General features: G+C 49.2%; 1 protein-coding gene across 3 annotated transcripts in view; it reads right to left on the reverse strand.

The window, feature by feature from the left end:
- Positions 1-22411, reverse strand: part of LOC129710954 (semaphorin-6B-like) — a 334781-nt gene that overhangs the window by 166489 nt on the left and 145881 nt on the right. For all 3 annotated transcript variants that reach the window (XM_055658270.1, XM_055658271.1, XM_055658272.1), the window contains 2 exons: positions 16095-16229; positions 6027-6144 (listed from right to left, as the gene is read on the reverse strand). In XM_055658270.1, the coding sequence (XP_055514245.1) occupies positions 6027-6144; positions 16095-16194 (218 nt within the window). In that variant the 5' untranslated portion in view covers positions 16195-16229. The remainder of the gene's footprint in view (positions 1-6026; positions 6145-16094; positions 16230-22411) is intronic.

Below are 22411 nucleotides of genomic sequence, written 5' to 3' on the forward strand. Positions count from 1 at the left end.
GGGTCATTTCCCCACACAAGCTATAGGTGACCGTGCACTCTGAACCCAAGCACCAAGTTGTAAGCGATTGAAGGAGCGCATCCCTCAGGGCAGCCCCCACTCTCCCACGGCCACGGCCGCCCTCTGCCTCATCTCCCCCGTGTGGCCGCACTGTGATGGGCTGTGGGTGGGCAGCACTGGGTGGAGCAGGGGTGTGGGACAGGCTGGTCTCGCAGCCCACCCAGAGTTAGTGACCGCGATGCACCACCATCGGGCCACAACCCCCACACCAGGGTGATTCACCCCCCGACCCCTGACCCCCAGACCCCTACACCCCACACCGAGTGATTCACCCCAGACGGCTCGGGCCACTCTCCCCCCCCCCCCCCGACAACAAGAAGCATGTTTTATTTATTACCGTCTGGTTGTCTGCGTAACGCACACAACGAGCTCCCACGCACAAAACACCAGATAATCTGTAAACTGTTTTAACCAAAGATGGACACAAAATACTGGAGTGACTCAGTGGAACAGGCAGTATCTCTGGAGAGAAGGAATGAGTGACGTTTCGGGTCGAGACCCTTCTTCAGACCTGAAGACTGAGTCTGAGGGTCTCGACCTGAAATGCCACCCATTCCTTCTCTCCAGAGATGCTGCCTGTTCCGCTGAGTCACTCCAGCATTTTGTATCCATCTTTGGTGTAATAGTTGTCACATTTCATCGGCTCCATGTATTGTGCGCTTGGAAGAGACGCTTTACATGCCGCTTGCATCTATTCATCCAAGTGTACTCTTCATGAAATCTCACATCTTTGCGAGGGAGGGATGGAATGGAACAAAGACATAGTTAGGACAGGGAAATAATCCCACCACTTAATTAACCAGGTTCCCGAATGTAAGAACTATTTATACATGTAACATTTTTGTTTTTAAATCAACGTAACTCTTTTTAGATTTTTAATGCCGGGTTAAAACGACGCCCTGTGGGAAGGGCTTGCGGCAGGCAGCTGGTTTCATTGTGCCTTCATTGTTGGTACGTGTGGTCAGTGACTCTGGGTGGACGGAGGGACCAGCCTGTCCCACACCTGCTCCACCCTGTGCTGCGGACACACAGCTCGTCACAGTGCGCCTGCACGGGGGAGACGAGGCGGAGGTGGGCCGTGACGGTGGGAGAGTGGGGGCTGCCCCGAGGGATGCGCACCGTTGGCTGCTTACAACTTGGTGCTCGGGTTCAGAGTGCACGGTCACCTATGGCTTGTCTGGGAAAATGACCCCCACCCTCGCATCTCCATCGGTCAGTGATGAAATGAAATGAAATGAAATGAAATGATTCAATTTATTGTCATTGTCAGTGTACAGTACAGAGACAACGAAATGCATTTTTAGCATCTCCCTTGAAAGGGAGACACAGGGCGTCGCGGTGTGCCCGCGCCTGCCGCCGTAACATTCCATTACAGGCAAAGGTGGGTGAAGTGTCTTGCCCAAGGACACAATGACAGTATGCACTCCAAGCGGGATTTGAACCGGCTACCTTCCGGTCGCCAGCCGAACTCTTAGCCCATTGTGCTATCTGTCGTCCTGGGTGGACTCGGGGGTCTGGACCAATCGCTGACAAGTCCCGCCCCCTCCCCGGCAACATCATGTCCGTTATTTTGCTTTTCAGCTGAGCGGCCATTCGGTGAGTTGGCTTGTAGGCGACGCAGCCATTCGGTGAGTTGGCGTTTCGGCCTCATTTCGGTTCGGCTATTTGGCTTCCACTTCTTTGCTTCGGCTTCACGTCCTTCGACGCCATGTCCACGCACGATATAATAAATTCCCACGCCAGGCTTGAGAGAGGTTGGGCATCTTTAGCATAGTGCAAGGTTAGATGCCACTAAGTAGATGGCACTAAGTGCTGTATCTCTAAACTAAACTAAAATTATCTATTTAGATGCCACTAAAACCAGCTATGAAATGAAAATCTCAAAATGTTTATTTTCTCCTGAAAGCCCATGAGCCAGGTTTCCTTCACATTGGCATTTCAAAGGAAACCCATTTCAGTCACTAATCAATTAATTGTAAGTGACTGCTCCGTCTCCAATTATTAGGAGACAAAACACACTGCGGTTTTCATACGGTGAACACTGACAGCAGGAAGGAGATGATCGCCTTCAGTCCTCAAACTTTGCAATACAATTCTTCAAAGTCCGAAGATGGACACAAAATGCTGGAGTAACTCAACGGGACAAGCAGCGTCTCTGGAGAGAAGGAATGGGTGACGTTTCAGATTGAGACCCTTCTCCACTCAGGGTCTTCCCAGTTCTGTTGCTGGAGGCTGAAGTTATATCTTCACGGTGCCAGTTGTTCAGGACAATTTGCTGGTCATTTCTGTTGCTGCTCTTCATAAAGATGTTGTTACTGTCTTCGAAATAAGGAAATCAGTCTGAAGAATGCTCGACCCGAAACGTCACCTATTCCTTCTCTCCACAGATGCTGCCTGTCCCACCTATTAGGTCTATCTTCGGTTTAAACCATTCCTTCCTACACATTGTTACTGTCTTACCCTGGTTCCATGGTGCTGCTCTCAGCATGGGTATGAATATGATGCCTTGGGTCATTGTAACTGCGCTTGCTTGTACCTGAACAAGGTCCTACATCAAATGTGGACGCTTGAAGACTAATGCTCTGTGGAACACAACGCTCATGTGCTGGTCACAGGTGCCCAGTCTTTCTCTAGATGTGGTCACACAGAGGGTGGTGGGTGTATGGAACAAGCTGCTGGAGGAGGTTACACAAAAAAGCTGGAGAAACTCAGCGGGTGCAGCAGCATCTATGGAGCGAAGGAAATAGGCAACGTTTCGGGCCGAAACCCTTCTTCAGACTGATCGGGGGCGGGGGTGGGTGGGGACAAGAAAGGGAAAAGGAGGAGTAGCCAGAAGGCTGGGGGATGGGAGGAGACAGCAGGGGAGCTGAGGAAGGGGAGGAGACAGCAAGGACTAACAGAATTGGGAGAATTCGATGTTCATGCCCCCGGGGTGAAGACTCCCCAAACGGAATATGAGGTGCTGTTCCTCCAATTTCCGGTGCTGCTCGCTGTGGCCATGGAGGAGACCCAGGACAGAGAGGTCGGAGACGGAGTGGGAGGGTTGAAGTGCTGAGCCACCGGGAGGTCAGCTTGGTTATTGCGGACCGAGCGGAGGTGTTCGGCGAAACGATCGCCCAACCTCCAGCCCAACCTAAGCTGCTGGAGGAGGTAGTTTAGACTGGGACAATCGCAACGTTTGAGAAACATTTAAACAGGCACATGGATAGGACAGGTTTGGAGGGATATGGACCAAATGCGGGCAGGTGGGACTAGTGCAGATGGGGCATGTTGGTCGGGGTAAGTTGGGCCGAAGGGCTGTTTCCATGGGGGAGTGTGATGGGTTACGGGTGGAGGGTGGGGGTGAAGGGGTGGGGGGTGAAGGGTGGGGGGTGGGGTGGGGGTGGGGGTGAGGGTGGGGTCGGGGGTGGGGGTGGGGTGTGGGTGGGGGGGGGTGGGGGTGGGGGGGGGGGGGGGGGGGGGGGTGGGGGGTGTGTGGGGGGTGGGGGTGGGGGTGTGGGTGGGGGGGGGGGGGGGGGGGGTGGGGGTGGGGGTGGGGGGGGGGTGGGGGTGGGGGTGGGTGTGGGGGTGGGGGTGGGGGGGTGGGGTGGGGGGGGGGGGGGGTGGGGGGGGGGTGGGGGGTGGGGGGGGGGTGGGGGGGTGGGGGGGGGGTTGGGGGGCATTCTGGGGTGGTGGGGAGTGGAGGGGTGTGAGGCGAGGGGGGGGTGGGGGGGGGGGGGTGGGGGGGGGGGGGGGTGGGGGGGGGGGGGGGGGTGGGGGGGGGGGTGGGGGTGGGGTGGGGGGGGGGGGGGGGGGGTGGGGGTGGGGGGGGGGGGGGGGTGGGGGGTGGGGGGTGGGGGTGGGGGGGAGGGGGGGGGGGGGGTGGGGGGGGGGGGGGGGGGGGGGGGTGGGGGTGGGGGGGGGGGGGGGGTGGAGGGGTGGGGGTGGGGGTGGGGAGGAGTGAACGGTCCCAGCCTATCTTTGGGACGTGGGAGGATGTTGGAGCACTCAGTGGAAACTCACGCACTCAGGGGGATCGTGCTAACTCCACACAGCATCTTTAGGGTCAGGATTGACCCACAGTCCCTAATGCTGTGAGGCAGCAACACTACCTGCTGCAGCGCTGTGCCGCCAACAGCTGACCTTTGTGGAGTCAAGAGTCAAAAGTGTTTTATCATCAGGTGCAGACGCTGGTTTGTACTGACGACAGACACAAAATGCTGGAGTCACTCAGCGAGTCAGACAACATCTCCGGAGAGAAGGAATGGGTGAGGAAGGGTCTCGACCTGAAACATCACCAATTCCTTCTCTCCAGAGATGCTGCCTGTCCCACTGAGTTACTCCAACATTTTGTGTCTATCTTTGTGTTGTATTGTCACATGTCCCAGATAGAACAGTGAAATATTTAATTACAGCAACACAACACTACATGTAAACATGGCACTCAGTATTTTCATGGGAATGGGAGAAAAAGTGTCCACAGGTCCTGACCTCACCCGCAGAATAATCCCAAACACTCATTAGAATGTGTGAGTGAGGCGTGATGGATTGCCAGCAGGAACAAGACATTATTTATGACTCTTTAGTTCAAGTGGACCTAACTTTTTTATGTCACTTGTATTTCACACACGTCAACGCCTGCATATAAATAATCAACTGTTCCTCGGTGAACCTTGCTCAGACCAAGAGCCGGCTGTAAAATCATTCATTGTGTCCAATCATTCTCCGAATACGTCAGTAAATCTTGCATGCAAAATTCACAGTTTAGCTGAAGAAAAAAAACTTAAATAGGAGGGAATTCTATAGTTACAATTACACCAGGCCAATTAACCTACAAACCTGCACGTCTTTGTAGTGTGGGAGGAAACCGGAGCACCCGGAGAAAACCCACGCAGGTCACGGGGAGAACGTGCAAACTCCGTACAGACAGCACCCGTAGTCGGGATCAAACCCGGGTGTCTGGCAATGTGAGTTTTAGTTCAGTTTTAGTTTAGTTTATTGTCACGTGTCATGAGGTACAGTGGAAAGCTTTTGTTGCGTGCTATCCAGCCAGCAGAAAGACAATACATGATTGCAACCGAGCCGTTCACTGTGTACAGATACAGGATAAGGGAATAATGTTTAGTGCAAGGTAAAGCCAGCACTCACATGCACTCACACACACGCACTCACACGCACGCACACGCTCTCACACGTACTCACACTCACACGCACTCACACACACACACACACACACATGCACTCACACACACACACACGCACTCACACACACATGCACTCACACGCACTCACACGTACTCACACTCACACACACGTACTCACACTCACACACACGCACTCACACACACACACACGCTCTCACACACACACACGCACTCACACACACACACACACGTACACACGCACACACACACACACGCACTCACACGCACGCACTCACACACACACATGCACTCGCGCGCACACACACACACACACACACACACACACACACACACACACACACACACACACACACACACACACACACACACACACACACACACACACACACACACACACACACACACGTTCATAATAACGGCTCTGGGGTAGATGCACACACTGGTGATTAGAGCAGCAATTGGAGACCAGACAAGTAGCAGCAAGGGTCAGCGTAGACTCAGTGATAGTGCATGGTTCACATCAGGGGTCAGCAACCTTGTTGTGCATCAGGGCCAGGATCCTGTGGGTTGCCGACCCCTGGTTCACATGCATGTGCACATTGCCAGCTGGGTACGATTCAAACTATGAACTTTTAATGTGGATATTCAAAATCAAAACTAATTGAGGCCAAAACTCTATGAAACTTTAATGTTAATTCATTAACATTTCAGTTGAATAAACAAACATACCATGGAGACATCACATGATCATTACAGTCTCATTAAAACGATCTTAACTGATAATGATTCATCATATAGAGATGTCAGAATCACTGCATTTACCTTCCTCCAACGAAGAGTGTCCTGTTCACTCTCAGTATCCGTTGTACATCCAGTATCTCCGTGGGCTTGGTGCCGGCTCCAGCTCCGTTGCCAACAAACACTACGATATGTTTCACGTCTGTGGAGAAACAACAAACTGCTCAACACAGGCGTTCCATTTAACTTTCTGTTTTCCTCTTTGCCAACGAACGCTGAGTGATATCTGTGGAATTTGTTGTCACAGGAGGCTGTGGAGGTCAAGGCAAGAGAGGACAGCTTCTTGATCAGTGCAGGTGTCAGGGGTCACAGGGAGAAGGGGTTAGGAGTGAGAGGTAAATAGTCTACCACTCCCGGCCCGAGTCAGGAGAACTTAATGCGCTGGTATGTTAGCCGTTCAATGTAGGAGGTCGGATTAGGACCCGCAGCTGGAACACCAAGTTGGGGGGGGGGGGGGCACAGGGAACAAAGGGGGGGGGGGGGCTCTGGGGCCAACAAGGGCCCCAGCATGGTGGGGAGGGTGGTGGTGGGGCCACTGAGAATGACAAGGGTCGCAGCGTGGTGGGGAGGGGGGGGGGGAGGGGGGGGGGGGGGGGGGAGGGTGGTGGTGGGGACAACGAGAATGACAAGGCCCCCAGCGTGGTGAGGGGGGGGGGGGGGGGGGGGGGGGGGGGGGGGGGGGGGGGGGGGGGGGGGGGGGGGGTGGTGGGGGTGGGGACACTGAGAATGACAAGGGTCACAGCGTGGTGGGGGGGGGGGGGGGGGGGGTGGTGGGGACAACGAGGAACTATTGGGACGACTGTGTAACTGTGTCAGCGCTCTACACTACACATATCGTGTGGACGATACGCTGCACAAAGTATCTTACTGTGACACGTCACCTGTTATAATGAAAGAACAACCAGTCACGTGGTGAGAGATGACTCAATGGGGCAAACTCTGAAGAATTTCAACCCGGATCTATCATCTCAAAGATAGACACAAAATGCTGGAGTAACTCAGCGGGACAGGCAGTATCTCTCGAGGGTAGCTATGGGTGACGTTTCGGGTCGAGACCCTTCTTCAGACTGTTCCTCCGACTCTATTGTCTCTAACATTGTGTTTGAACTCAGTGTGGAACTTGCCCGACTGTTCTTGATCTGACTCATGATGGAACTGTACATTAGAAGTTTATAATGTTTGTACATAAGCTCCAATCGAGAAGGCTCTCTTCTATATTTGTCAGTTCCTTCATCACAGTTGTAATGCCTTCTCCAAGAACAGAATGATCTCAAAAAAATATTATGATAAAAAAAGACTAAAAAGTTATTTTTTAAACTAAATCCATCTGTCTGTTTTCTCACTATTTTTTTCAATACTTCCTTTGCCAAAATATCCCGTTAACATCCATATCAAGTTCTTGTCTCTGGGATGTACGTCACAGATGTGTTGTCTTCTGAGAGGATTGAGAAATCTACTGCCCCGACTCTAACTTTCTCATGTATAACTTGCACTTTTTGAAACTTTAACACAATGGGACCTTTCGTCAAATTAACCACATACCCACACTTTAGGCCACACATCATTGTTGACACCGAGATATAGAAGAGTGATCATTTGGCACTAAAATATAGTTTATGGGTCTGGATTGTGGGTGTGGAGAGGATGTTTCCACTAGTGGGAGAGTCCAGGACTAGAGGTCACAGCCTCAGAATTAAATGACGTTCCTTTAGGAAGGAGATGAGGAGGAATTTCTTTAGTCAGAGGGTGGTGAATCAGTAGAATTCTTTGCCACAGAAGGCCAAGTCAATGGATATATTTAAGGCAGAGATAAATAGATTTTTGATCAGTACGGGTGTCAGGAGTTATGGGGAGAAGGCAGGAGAATGGGGTTAGGACGGAGAGACAGATCAGCCGTGATTGAATGGCGGAGTAGACTTGATGGGCCGAATGGCCTAATTTGGCTCCTATCACATAAACATAGTCCGAGCCTGGACATCCGAGGAAAACATTGAAGGAATGGATAAATTCTCTTCAACGAAGTTATCGGCACTTGAACCAAATCTATGCACAGCGACATATTGAATGCATGAGGGAGAGACATTCAACATGTTCTACACTTTGCCAGACCTCCTCAATAACTCTGCATGTCTGCTCACCCAGCTAATATCACCAGCGTCCCCACACAGACACCACAATGACAGCATCCTGAAGAATTATAATACCTGAAGTCAGCTTCAACCTCAGCTTTACCAGAGTCCCATTTTATTGCAATGACAAAAATGTTTGCTTAACCCCAAAGTAAACAAGCACTGGAGATTTCACGCGGTGTGTGTTATTGGATGGATTTATGCGCTTGTCAACTGGCGAAACTGTGCTGAACCAGATCCAAGAATAACAATCCCACACCGTTATTAGGAGCTGTGTATGGTTCACATTCCAATTGGCCCAGGCAAGACTCAATTACAACATCTGAATTAGTTGATGAAGTACATTTGTATTCATTACAATTCAGGTGAACTTTCCTCAAGTTGAACTGAATGGCCAGAGTTCTTAAGCACAACATTTCACCCTGATTGGCTGTCAAAGGCGTCACAAAACACAATGGGGCAATTCACTGAAAACACATGAAACTGCTGGTCGCACTGGCAATAATAAATGAGGAAACATATCAGCATTCGTACAAATATTAGTCTTGCTCTGTTTGCAGATATCTGTAGCGCTGTTATAAACGTCCGAGCGGTGAATGAACGGCTGACCTGCTTCTTTAGTTTAGTTTAGTTTAGTTTAGAGATACAGCGCGGAAACAGGCCCTTCAGCCCACCGAGTCCGTGCCGGCCCTATGATATCCCACTTTCTCATCCACTCCCGACACCTGGGGAACAATTTACACAGGACTAATTAATCCACAACCCTGCACATCTTTGGGTCGTGGGAGGAGTATCTGGAGGAAACCCACGTGGTCACAGGGAGAACATGCAAACACCACATAGACAGCTCCTGAGGTCAGGATCGTATCTGGATGTCTGGTGCTGTAAGGCAGCAGCTCTACCCGCTGCACCACTGTGATGCCCTACAAGTTTGTCCTGTGAAGACGAGTACGTTCTTCATTCTGAGCTGTGGGCTGGGCTTGTGGTGCCCCCAGTTTGGGCACAGACATGGGTGGACTGGTGGATGTTTGTAAACTTGCCTCTACAGCCCCTGGTACACTTGGCATCACTCCAGTACGGCAATCAGGACTTGGGAACCTGGATAAGAAACATCACCCATCCTTCTCTCGAGATGCTGCCTGACCCGCTGAGTTACTCCAGCACTCTGTACCTAACCTGGATAATATCCACTCTGGGGGAATGGACTGTAACGCTGCAGATGTGGACTGTAACGGACTGTAATGCTGTAGATGTGGACTGTAATGGACTGTAATGGACTGTAACGCTGTAGATGTGGACTGTAATGGACCGTAACGCTGTAGATGTGGACTGTAATGGACCGTAACGCTGTAGATGTGGACTGTAATGGACCGTAACGCTGTAGATGTGGACTGTAATGGACCGTAACGCTGTAGATGTGGATTGTAACGCTGTAGGAAGTCAGGGCAGGAATCTAAGCTGCCAACACCCAATGACTTCACCAGCTGAGCCATCACAGGCTTCTGGTAAATAACTGGAAACGTCTCAAAGGTCATTTTCAGGGTAGATATAAAATATTTACCTGTAGATTTAATCACCAAGGGTCATGACCCTCTCTTGGGTGAAGTGTGATTTATTGGCAGTTATTATTTTTTCATATTGCAGTTCCCTCCCATGGTTAAGGGGGCAATGTGTTGTGTTGTGTTGCTACACAGCAACTAATGCATCAACTTCCACGGACAAACTGCCTCCAATGTGACACAACATCACAAACCAATTGCTGGAAGTTTGTCAAATACAAATGAGTCAGTGTCAGGGCAAGGGTTGCCGGGACAACTCAGTGAGGGCTCCTGTACCTCTCCATCATCTCCACCATCTATACTCATGGTACAGGAGCATACCAGGAGGGTCACAGGTGAAGTGTCACAGGTGAAGTGTTACAGGTGAAGCATTACAGGAGGGTCATAGGTGAGGTGTCACAGGTGAAGTGTAATGCCCCTGTCCCACTTAGGAAACCTGAACGGAAACCTCCGGAGACTTTGTGCCCCACCCAAGGTTTCCGTGCGGTTCCCGGAGGTTTTTGTCAGTCTCCCTACCTGCTTCCACTACCTGCAACCTCCGGCAACCACCTGCAACCTCCGGGAACCGCCCGGAAACCTTGGGTGGGGCGCAACGTCTCCAGAGGTTTCCGTTCAGGTTTCCTAAGTGGGACAGGGTCATTACAGGAGCGTTGCTGGAGGGATGAGGGAGTGAGAGACGGAGAGAGTCAAGTTGTGGATGGATGCTACTGTCAGAGGCAGGGAGGCTGAAACATGGAGATTACAGCTCCAGGGAACAAGGATTCCGAGAAGCGAGGTTGAAGCTCTCTCTCTCGCTCTCTATCTCCCTCTCTCCAATCCCTGGTCAACAACTGCACCCTCTGCCAGATACTCAAGCTGCAACTTGGAGATAAATCCAAAGAGTTGACGAGCGGCCCTGCTGTAGTGTTTGGCTGTAGTGTCCTGTTCTCTGGCCATTCAGTCACATTCTCCACCTCTCCAATTATGGAGCCTGCTATTTACTAGTGGGAAAGGGCAGCAAGGGCAGCATTGGTTACACACTCACACTCACACTCACACTACCCTCTACAGTGTGTAGTGTGGGTGTGGAGAGGATGTTTCACACTGGTGGGAGAGTCTAGGACCACAGTCACAGCCTCAAGGGCCTGTCCCACTTATGCGACATTTTCAGCGACTGCCAGCACCTGTCATAGGTCGCCGAAAATGTTCAACGTTGAAAATCCAGCGGTGGCCAGACCAGATAATCGCTACGACTCTTTGGGCGATTAGGAGACGACTCACGACCATACAGGAGACACCCTGGCGACATGTCGCGGGGTGAATGAAGCCCGTACGGTCGTGAGTTGTCGCCCAGAGTCGTACCTTGTTCTGGTCACCGCTGGATTTGCAACATGTTGAACATTTTCGGCAACCTGCAACGATCTATGACGGGTGCCGGCTGTCACCGAAAAAGTCGCGTAAGTGGGACACGCCCTTCAGAATTAAAGGGCGCTCTTATAGAAAGGAGGTGAGGAGGGATGTCTTTAGTCACAGGGTAGTTAATCTGTGGAACTCATTGCCACAGAGGGCTGTGGAGACCGACCGAGTCAGTGGATATTTTAAAGGCAGAGATAGACACATCCTTGAGAGAACAGGTGTCGAGGGCTATGGGGAGAAGGCAGGAAAATGGGATTTAGAGAGAGATCAGCCATGTTTGAATGATGGAGTGGACTTGATGGGCCGAATGGCCTAATTCTACTCCTGTAACTTGTGAATGTGGGCATGAGCCTCCTCCTTCACCCACTGTGGGGAAAGCATTGTTGCTGGTTAGGGAGTTAGCAAGGATCGGTGTGAGACTTGGACTGGCAGCTGCAGGAGCTGGTGTGCCCCTGATTAGTGCAGGTGTCGGGGTTTATGGAGAGAAGAAGGCAGGAGGATGGACTTAGGAGGGAGAGATAGATTGGCCTTGATTGAATAGCAGAGTAGACGATGGGCCGAATGGCCTAATTGTGCTGCAATCACTTATGAAATGATGGTGAAGGTCATTCAACTTGGGATGATAAAAAGAGGCAGTAATGTTTGCAGCTGTAACTTACCCAGGATATCTCCCACAAGAGTAAAACATACAGGTGTGCACTTAATCATGAGTGGTCTGCTGGGCTTTGGATTAATTAACCATTGTGATTGAACATTCTGATCCTGGTCATTTAGAACCACCTGGCAATTTGCCAATCCTGCTCAGCAGTGAAGTTGTATCGCAACTGAGAACAGTGGAGGGAGCCTGGACATTGGTGCTGGCCTCTTGTTCAACTCTGCACCCAGCTCTCATCACAGGTAGAGATGGTGTATTCATGTACATTGTGTGGTTTAAAACTGAGTCTGACGATCACAAACTGTGCCTTTCTGTTTTAGATTCTATATGGAAAGAGTTTTAAATGTGCCGATCATTAGTATGTGTAGGAAGGGACTGTAGATGCTGGTTTAATCGAAGATAGACAGAGCAATATGTGTTAATGGTTGATGTGTAACATTGATTGAATGATCTCTCCCCTCTGGTCGGGCAGGTAACATGAAGTCTGTACTTTGGAAGGAGTTTAGCCTTGTTAAAGTTCCCCAAAACAATGTCCATGAAGCCCGGGAAGTCACTGTCCACCTTCATTAACTGGTCAGCGAGTTGCGTTTGAGCCTCACGTACGCAGGCTTGGGGGGGGGATGTAAACTCCAGCGAGAATAAACGAGGTAAATGCCTTCGGAGAATAAAAGGGTTTCCCCTCATATGTACCTCCCACTCAGTCTGAAGAAGGGTCTCGACCCAAAACGTCACCCATTCCTTCTCTCCAGAGATGCTGCCTGTCCCACTGAGTTACTCCAGCATTCTGTATCTATTGCAGATAGTTAGTGTTTGGAGGGAACTGAGATATAATGATAAGTGTGACTCTGGGTTTAATATTGGAATCTGCAACGGGACGCCCAATCCCAGCATGCACCACCGCATGGTTTATTATTGAAGAACACTTGCCTATATCTCTCTGTAATCCTAAACCAACAGGTCACAGGTTACAGGTTACAGGTCACCAGAGGACAGGGAGGTCAAGAGTAACTGATCTGCATATTGTGGTCTCATATTTGTTCCCACCCATCAAACCTACCCTGTAGTTACGTGCTTTAAACTGCAATATTTCTCTCCTTCGCCTGTGTTGCCAATGAAAGTTTTCCTGCTGATGTTTGTAATATATTTGCATGAGGTGTCATGAATTCATCAGACAATTTTGGAAGGCATTTTTTATATTTACTTGTGGTACATTGACCAAAGCTAGCAGCACGACAAAGCCTCTCTTCACTCCCAGGAGGTCAGGGCTTGAGGTCAGGTTGAGTGAGCCTCTTCCCGCAGAACTTTGCACAAAGTCAAGTTTCAGCGGATGAAAGAGCAGCTCTGTTAGTGATGACAGGAGTTTGGTGTTTCTATCCAAAGGGAACTCAAGGGGTCACTTGTCCAACGTCACGCAGGGTGGCCCACCCAGAGCATGAAGGACCAACGTGGACAATGAGATGTGGTCAACCTCTCTACCCTTGGACTCTTTACCAATTTAACCCATCAATGAATGTAGAGGAAGGAGTGGCTGCATGTCTCCTCCACTCACAGTGATTAATGACACTTCATAGCGGCCATTTCTGGAGTGACAGATCCTTTCTCTAGGGAGGGTGGACATTTTCATTTGCTTTTAGATGTTAATGAAGAGCGAGACGGTGCATTCTCATTTCAAGTTGCACTCCAAGTCTGGTTAGCGATCGTTAATTCATGAGACCACATCTCTCACTTCCCCTCCAACCTAGGCTGCATTGTCCATTGTTATCTAGTGACAGTCGTAGTGTCACGGAGCGTGGAACCAGGCCCTTCAGCCCAGGCATGTGCCCACACCGACCAACATGTCCCAGCTACACTAGTCCCACCTGCCTGCGTTTGGCCCACATCTCTCTAAACCTGCCCTATCCATGTACCTGTCTCAATGTTTCTTAAACATTGCTATAGTCTCTGCCTCAACTACCTCTTCCGGCAGCTCGTTCCATACACCAACCACATTTTCAATGCAAAAGTTACCCCTCGGGTTCCAATGCAATCTCCCCCCCCCTTCACCTTGAACCTATGTCCTCTGGTCCTCGATTCCCCTACTCTGGGCAAGAGACTCTGTGCATCTACCAAATCTATTCCTCTCATAATTTTGTCAACCTCTATAAGATCACCCCTCATCCTCCTGCTCTCCAAGGAATAAAGTCCCAGCCTGCTCAACCTCTTCCTGTACCTCAGGCCCTCGAGTCTTGGCAACATCTTATCTACATCCTTGTGTAGGAAGGAATTGCAGATACTGGTTTAAACCAAAGATAGACACAAAACGTTGGAGACCTACTGTAGAAGGGTCTTGACCTGAAACGTCACCCATTCCCTTTCTCCACAGATCCTGCCTGTCCTGCTGAGTTACTCCAGCTTTTTATGTCTATCTTCTCTGTACCCCTTCCAGCTTGACTACTTCTTTCCTATAACATGGTGCTCAAAACTGAATACAATACTCAAAATGCAGCCTCACCAACGTCTTATACAACTGTAACATGACCTCCTAACTTCTATACTCAATGCTCTGACTGATGTAGGCCGATGTGCCAAAAGCCTTTTTGATCACCCTATCTACCTGTGATGCCACTTTCAATGAACTATGTACCTGTAATACAAAATCCCTCTGTTCTATAACACTCCCCGGAGCCCTACCATTCACTGTGTAGGTTCTGCCCTTGTTGGTGCTCCCAATATGCAACACCTTTCAATTCTCTATTAAATTCCATCAGCCATTCCTCAGCCCACCTGCCCAACTGATCAAGATCCTGCTGCTATTTTTGACAACCATCTTCACTATCTACAATAGTACCCACTTTTGTGTCATCTGCAAACTTGCTCGCCATGCCATATACGTTCTCATTCAAATCATAGATATGGATGACAAACGGCAGTGGGTCCAGCAACGAACCCTGAGGTACACCACTAGTCACAGGCCTCCAGTCCGAAAAGCAATCTCCACCATCACCCTTTGCTTCTTTCCATGAAGCCAATGTTCTATCCATTCAGTTACCTCTCCTTGAATCCTAACCTTCCACAGCAGCCTACCATGTGGAACCTTGTCAATAGTCTCATTAAATCCATGTATACAACGTCTACAGTTCTCTAATCATCGATCTTTTTGGTCAGATCCTCAAAAAAATCTATCAGATTAGTGAGACACGACCTTCCCACATACAAAACCATGTTGACCAACCCTATCAGTCCTTGTCCATCTAATTGCATATATATCCTATCTATCAGAATACTCTCCAGTCATTTTCTGACCACAGATGCTGAGCTCACTGGCCTGTAGTTCCCAGCCTTTTCCTGCAGCCCTTCTTGAGTAGAGGCACAACATTTGCCTCCGTCCAGTCTTCCAACACCTCGCCTGTATTTAACAACGACTCATAAATCTCAGCGAGGGTTATGGCAAATTCCTCTATAGCATTCCACAGTGTCCACGGATGTAGCTGATCAGGCCTGGAAGACTTGTCTATCTTCATATGTGTCAGGGCCTTCAGCACATCTGCGACCGTAACACTGACTGCTCTTAAGTCAAGACTTCTATAGAAACATAGAAACATAGAAATTAGATGCAGGAGTAGGCCATTTGGCTCTTCGAGCCTGCACCGCCATTCAATATGATCATGGCTGATCATCCAACTCAGTATCCCGTACCTGCCTTCTCTCCATACCCTCTGATCCCCTTAGCCACAAGGGCCACAACTCCCTCTTAAATATAGCCAATGAACTGTGGCCTCGACTACCCTCTGCAGCAGAGAGTTCCAGAGATTCGCCACTCTCTGTGTGAAAAAAGTTCTTCTCATCTCGGTTTTAAAGGATTTCCCCCTTATCCTTAAGCTGTGACCCCTTGTCCTGGACTTCCCTAACATCGGGAGCAATCTTCCTGCATCTAGCCTGTCCAACCCCTTAAGCATTTTGTAAGTTTCTATAAGATCCCCTCTCAATCTCCTAAATTCTAGAGAGTATAAACCAAGTCTATCCAGTCTTTCTTCATAAGACAGTCCTGACATCCCAGGAATCAGTCTGGTGAACCTTCTCTGCACTCCCTCTATGGCAATAATGTCCTTCCTCGGATTTGGGGACAGAGTATAGATTGCCCAGTCAGCTTGATGCTGAATTAACCATTACTTAATGTGTAGGAAGGAACTGCAGGTGCTGGTTTAAACCAAAGATAGACATAAAATGCTGGAGTAACTCAGCGGGACAGGCAGCATTTCTCAAGAAAAGGAATGGGTGACGTTTCGGGTTGAGACCCTTCTTCAGTTGGAACATCACCTTGACCATTGCAACATATTTGTGCCTCTGTGGGATTGACTGGAGCTGGTTTACTTACGGTTCACTGGGCCAGTGGTGAGAGGACCACTGTCGTCAGGGAAGGTGGCTTCACACAGGTCCGTCAGCACTGAGAGGATGAGGAAGGTCACCGACCTCATGGTGAGCAGGGACGTAGGGTCTTCTTCACAGACGCCTGGAGGAAAGAACACAGAGACCATGGGGTCAGCACCAGTGCACGGAGCTCAGTTACAGTTAGTGACCTGGTCATCCGGCACTCAGGCAATGTGAGGTTCAGAAACAAGTTTAATACTGAGCTGAGGACAAGCCAGAGAGAGGGGATTGTGTTCAAATGTACGCTGATGACCAGAGATGATGGCTTAGTGAACTGCTGTGTGAACAAGTTTAATACAGAGGGAACAAAGGCACTTAGTCAGCTTGTAAATGTCCTGAGTCACGGATCCTCTGAGATGCCTAATCACACTCTCTCACTTCAACATTAATACAATTCTGAGTCCACTCTCACAGAATGATGTTGGTCAAACACCCTTGGTCAAGGTTGGCCGACAGCGCTGGCAGATTTAACCCACTTTTGTTGCATTAGTCAAAATTACTTTACAACAAATGTTTGCTAAAAATAACCAAATAAATGGCTTCAATGGTAAACGGCAGCAGATGCCGGTTGGTGTACAACTTCCCACTGTGCCACATGCCAACATCACCAGGTGAGTACCCCTTACTGTACTGGGCAATAGGGCAATACGGTGGTGCAGCGCGTAGTGTTGGCATCTGCTGCTGTTTAGAATTGAAGCAATTCATACTGTTGGGTTGTAAGCTTCCCAAACGGAATACGAGGTGTTGTTCATGTGTGTCACAGCGCCAGAGACCCGGGTTCCATCCTGACCACGGGTCGGGTCCTGTCTGTACGGAGTTTGCACGTTCTCCCCGTGACCTGCGTGGGTTTTCTCCGGGTGCTCCGGTTTCCTCCCACACTCCAAAGACGTGCAGGTTTGTAGGTTAATTGGCTTGGTATAAATGTAAATTGTCCCCAGTGTGTGTAGGATAGGGTTAGTATGCGGGGACCCGGTGGGCCGAAGGGCCTGTTTCCGCGCTGTATCTCTAAACTAAGCTAAACCAATTCCTACGGGAGAGAAAATCACCCCTCTCTGGAAACGTTCCTGTCCCAACTGAACATCAACATGAGAGCCTCTTGAAGCAGATGCTGAACAGTGAACACGTGACCCAGCTGGAAGTTATACCAAAAAAATCATCAAAATGTAGACGCTGGAAATCTGAAGCAAAAACAAAACTAAAGGAAACACTGAGCAGGCAGCATGTAAAACAAACTAATGTTTCAGGTCAAAAACCCACCATCAAAGCATTTCCAGCTTCTCTGTTTTCATTTCCTAAGTATTCCCAAATGTGCACATTATATTGTCTGTTTTTGGGAATGAGCCATCGAGCATTTACTTCAGAAGCTGCTACAACATTACAGCAGGTGTAATGTACAGCAGGTGTAATGTCATTCCCAATCTCTCTCCCAGAGAGATCCTGGTCACCAAATCCAATCCAAATGTCTCTCCCAGAGAGATCCTGGTCACCACCACCAAACGTCAGTAGGCAGGTTACCCCGAGTGCTCCCTTTGTCAATTTCTGAAACGCCTATGGAAGACTCGTTCAACACGGACAACTGACATATGGTAAGAAGAACGACTATTTTGCTGCTGATGTGAAGGCTAGCCAACCGAATGTCAGAGTCCTAGACATACAGTTTGGCCCAAACAGTCCAACTGGGCAAGTGGACTGAAAAATCGCTAAAGGTGATTAATTCAGATAAATGGGAGGCGTTGCATTTTGTGAGGTCAAAGCAGGAGTGTTGGCAGTGATGGTCCCGGCAGTGAGTAGTGTTGCAGAGCAGGGGCAATCTATGTATAAGTACATCACTTCCTGTAAGTGGCATTGCAGGTAGATAGGGTGGTGATGAAGATGGTCTCCATCATCAGGAATTGAGTCTAGAGATTCGGACGTTAAGTAGAAACATTCTGGGGCTGTGCAGGCTGCACCCCTGGGTGCCCGTGGTTTGCAGAGGTCAGGGTGCAAGGAGTGGCCATGGTTCTGGAGATGGACATGAGGTCAGTGGCGTTAATCCCTACTCCATGCTGGAGGCATCGACCATGGTTGGATTGGGGAGTGATGGCTTCCATCAGTCTGCTGGCTCACTCACACACGCACTCACACACACACACACACACACACACACTCACACACACACACACACACACACACACACACACACACACACACACACACACACACACACACACACACACACACACACACACACACACACACACGATGAATGTCAACGCTGGCACGCTCACAGCATGGAACGCTGCCTTCAGGAGAAGCAGGGGAAGCAACACTGCAGGAATAACACCAGCAAATGCATGTTGAATCACTCGCGATTTGCATTCAAATGCAGTGACACCGTAGTAAATTATAGAGAGGAAAATAAATTAATCGCCGTCCTCTTCTGGAGCGTTGTATTAATATTCAACAAACCACTGAGACGTTTCCAACCAAGGCACTGACATCACCACTGGTTATCCTGCTGCTGCTGCTGCTGCTGCTGCTGCATTTTTATACCTAGAGCAGAAAGCACTAGCTTGCTGCAAGAAACAAGACTCTAAAGGTGTGGGAAGGAACTGCAGATGCTGGTTCAAACCGAATATAGACACAAAGTGCTGGAGTAACTAGTGACACCAACACACACTACAGTGTGACACCAACACACACTAGTGTGACACCAACACACACTACAGTGACACCAACACACACTACAGTGACACCAACACACACTACACTGTGACACCAACACACACTAGTGACACCAACACACACTACACTGTGACACCAACACACACACACTACACTGTGACACCAACACACACTACAGTGTGACACCAACACACACTAGTGTAACACCAACACACACTACACTGTGACACCAACACACACTACAGTGACACCAACACACACTACAGTGTGACACCAACACACACTAGTGTAACACCAACACACACTAGTGACACCAACACACACTAGTGACACCACCAACACACACTAGTGTAACACCAACACACACACTAGTGACACCAACACACACTACAGTGTGACACCAACACACACTAGTGTGACACCAACACACACTAGTGTGACACCAACACACACTACAGTGTGACACCAACACACACTAGTGTGACACCAACACACACTAGTGTGACACCAAACACACACTAGTGTACACCAACACACACTAGTGTAACACCAACACACACTATAGTGTGACACCAACACACTAGTGTGACACCAACACACACTACACCGTGACACCAACACACACTACACTAGTGACACCAACACACACTAGTGTGACACCAACACACACTACAGTGACACCAACACACACTACAGTGACACCAACACACACTATAGTGTAACACCAACACACACTAGTGTAACACCAACTCACTGTACAGTGACACCAACACACACTAGTGTAACACCAACACACTACTGAGTATCGGCACCCCCTCCTTTACCCAGTGTTCACACAAAGCTGCCTCGGGCATCTCTGCATCAACCCCTCCCCCATTCTTGCATCTCTAAGACTAATTGATAAAGCCATGCCCTCCCTCTCTTGGTTCAGTCTTTAGCAGATAGTAACGGGGTCCTAACTCGACAGGGCCTTTATGCTGCTGGGCTGAAACACACACTCCAGTAATGGAGCAGCTCAGATGTCAGGTATGGATGTACTGTAACAGTAGCCCATTGCCCACAGTTAATGGATGTATACAGCCCTGGCTCATCTGTAAACGACCGACCTTGCATCTCCACTGACAGCGCTTGCATTCATGCAGCGGAATGGACAGAGATGTCTCGAGAGGCCGGCGTGATGGACAGACAGACACAACAAAGTGAATTGTCAATGTTTGCCTTTCCACAACCACCATCTGACATTCTCAGCATTTCCGGCACATTCTATTTTGTTTCAGATTTCCAACATATGCAGATTTTAGATTTTCATAATTTAGAGGCAATTTGTTAAAACATTTTTTTCTGATGATGACGGTGGGGTTGAGTTTAGTTTAGTTGAGTTTTATTTGTTTAGTTTTGGAGATACAGCACGGAAACAGGCCCTTCGGCCCATCGAGTCCGTGCCGACCAGCGATCCCCGCACACTAACACTATCCTACACACACTAGAGACAATTTACAATTATACCAAGCCAATTAACCTACAAACCCGCACGTCTTTGGAGTGTTGGAGGAAACCAGAGCACCAGGAGAAAACCCACGCAGGTCACGGGGAGAATGTACAAACTCTGTACAGACAGCACCCGTAGTCAGGATGGAACTGGGGTCTCTGGCGCTGTGAGGCAGCAACTCTACCGCTGCACCAATGGACCGCTTGTTATGTCAATGGTGAATGGAAATCTGAAAACTAAAATCTAAAACCAGAAACCGCTGGAAACACTCAGCAAGTCGGGCAGCGGGGACAATGAGCCAGATGTATGTCTAGGGTTAGAATGGTTCTGTTCTGAACATTACATTTGTTTCTCTTTTCAACCTTTCAATGAATAAAACTTCTTCCATGCCTGAAGGGAGAGGCAGTTTAATGCACCCTGCCATTACTGTTGTGAGTTTTACACAGCTGGCCATTTTGGCCACAGAAACACCTCGGGATTGTGAATTCAGTAACACATTCGTATTTACCTGGGGAAAGTACAGCTGACCAGGACGTTCCTTTAGGAAAGAGATGAGGAGGAATTTCTTTAGCCAGAGGATGGTGAATCTGTGGAATTCTTTGCCACACAGACGGCTGTGGAGGCCAAGTCAGTGGATATATATTTAAGGCAGAGATAGATAGATTATTGATTATTACGGGTGTCAGGGGTTATGGGGAGAAGGCAGGAGAATGGGGTTAGGAGGGGGGAGATAGATCAGCCATGATTGAATGGCGGAGTGGACTTATGACCTCATGAGCTTATAGAGCAGTAAAACGTTGCGCTCGTTGTGTGAGAGAGGGGCAGAGTCTAACCTCGACGGGAGGGGAGGCGTGGACTGGCTTTGCCCTCACTAGAGACACTGCTGGATGTCCTGAGGATAAATAACTGTGAGCAAAGCCAGGGTTGCCGATGATTGATGATCGCACGGCCTAACCCCAGCCCGACTGACACTGATACCCGCTAGAATAAATACTGCAGAGAAACGGAGAAAAGCTGAAATGCACAAACCTAAATGAACTGGGAGGCACGAATGGCGGCTCTTTCACCAATTCATAATAAACATAAGAAAAAATAATTTATTTCTGCATACTTGGAGAAATATGTAGCAATGGTTTTACTTTCTTCATCAATATGAAGGAAGAGAGGCAGATATATATCAAATGTGAAATGAAGCTAGAGACGGCCACACACTGGGCCTGCCTCATGTGTAGCAAGGAACTGCAGATGCAGGTTTACACCCAACATAGCCAGAGTGCTGGAGTAACTCAGCGGGCCAGGCAGCATCTGTGGAGAACATGGATAGGTGACGTTTCGGGTCGATATACAGCCCTGGACATGATCAGCTGCCCTGGGCCTCCCACAGTGTCATACACAGTTCACCTGTCCTAGACTAGCTGTGGCTTACACCCAGAGTAGTCCAGCTGTACCCACTGACAGCTGGCTGACACCACACTATTCCCATCAGACCTACACTCTGCTCTGATGTGTCTCCACTTGAGTGGAGGCTCGTTGGGGAAGTGGCGTGGGTTTGGCGAGCTCAGTGCAGCAACTGCAGTGTTTTCACCGCTGTGCATTCACACCGGCCTTGCGTGTTCTGTCGCAGGCATTCAGGGACACAGCAAACACGGCAGCCCTCTCCAAACTGACATAACTCCAATCACTTAACGACAGATGATGCCTTGTACAAAACACCAGCGAGACCAAAGCACAAACAAATCCGCATCAATTGTAAACTCTGGCAGATGTGAAGCAAAGTGTGGCACTAACCTTGTCACATGCGGTAACACCAATGTGGTCCAGCGGCACTGGTGACGAACACATAATGTCCTAGTGCTGAGCAGAAGTGTCTTTCCTGTCATTAATATATGTAGTGCTACTCAAGTTGGGGGTCAGGTTTGCTCTCTGTACTGGGTGACATGCATCATGAATAAAATATAACGTTTAAAAAAATGCCGCCTTCTATGCTGTCAGACTGGGGAGGGCTGGAGGCCTCAGTGTTGTCATTATTGCATCTAATAGAGCTGATCTCCACAAGCTCGCTGTGGACAGGGAAACGCAATGTTACAAGATGTAACTCAGCAATAATATGA

This window comes from Leucoraja erinacea, chromosome 29 (genome assembly GCF_028641065.1).
Source record: "Leucoraja erinacea ecotype New England chromosome 29, Leri_hhj_1, whole genome shotgun sequence".
Lineage (NCBI taxonomy): Eukaryota > Metazoa > Chordata > Chondrichthyes > Rajiformes > Rajidae > Leucoraja > Leucoraja erinaceus.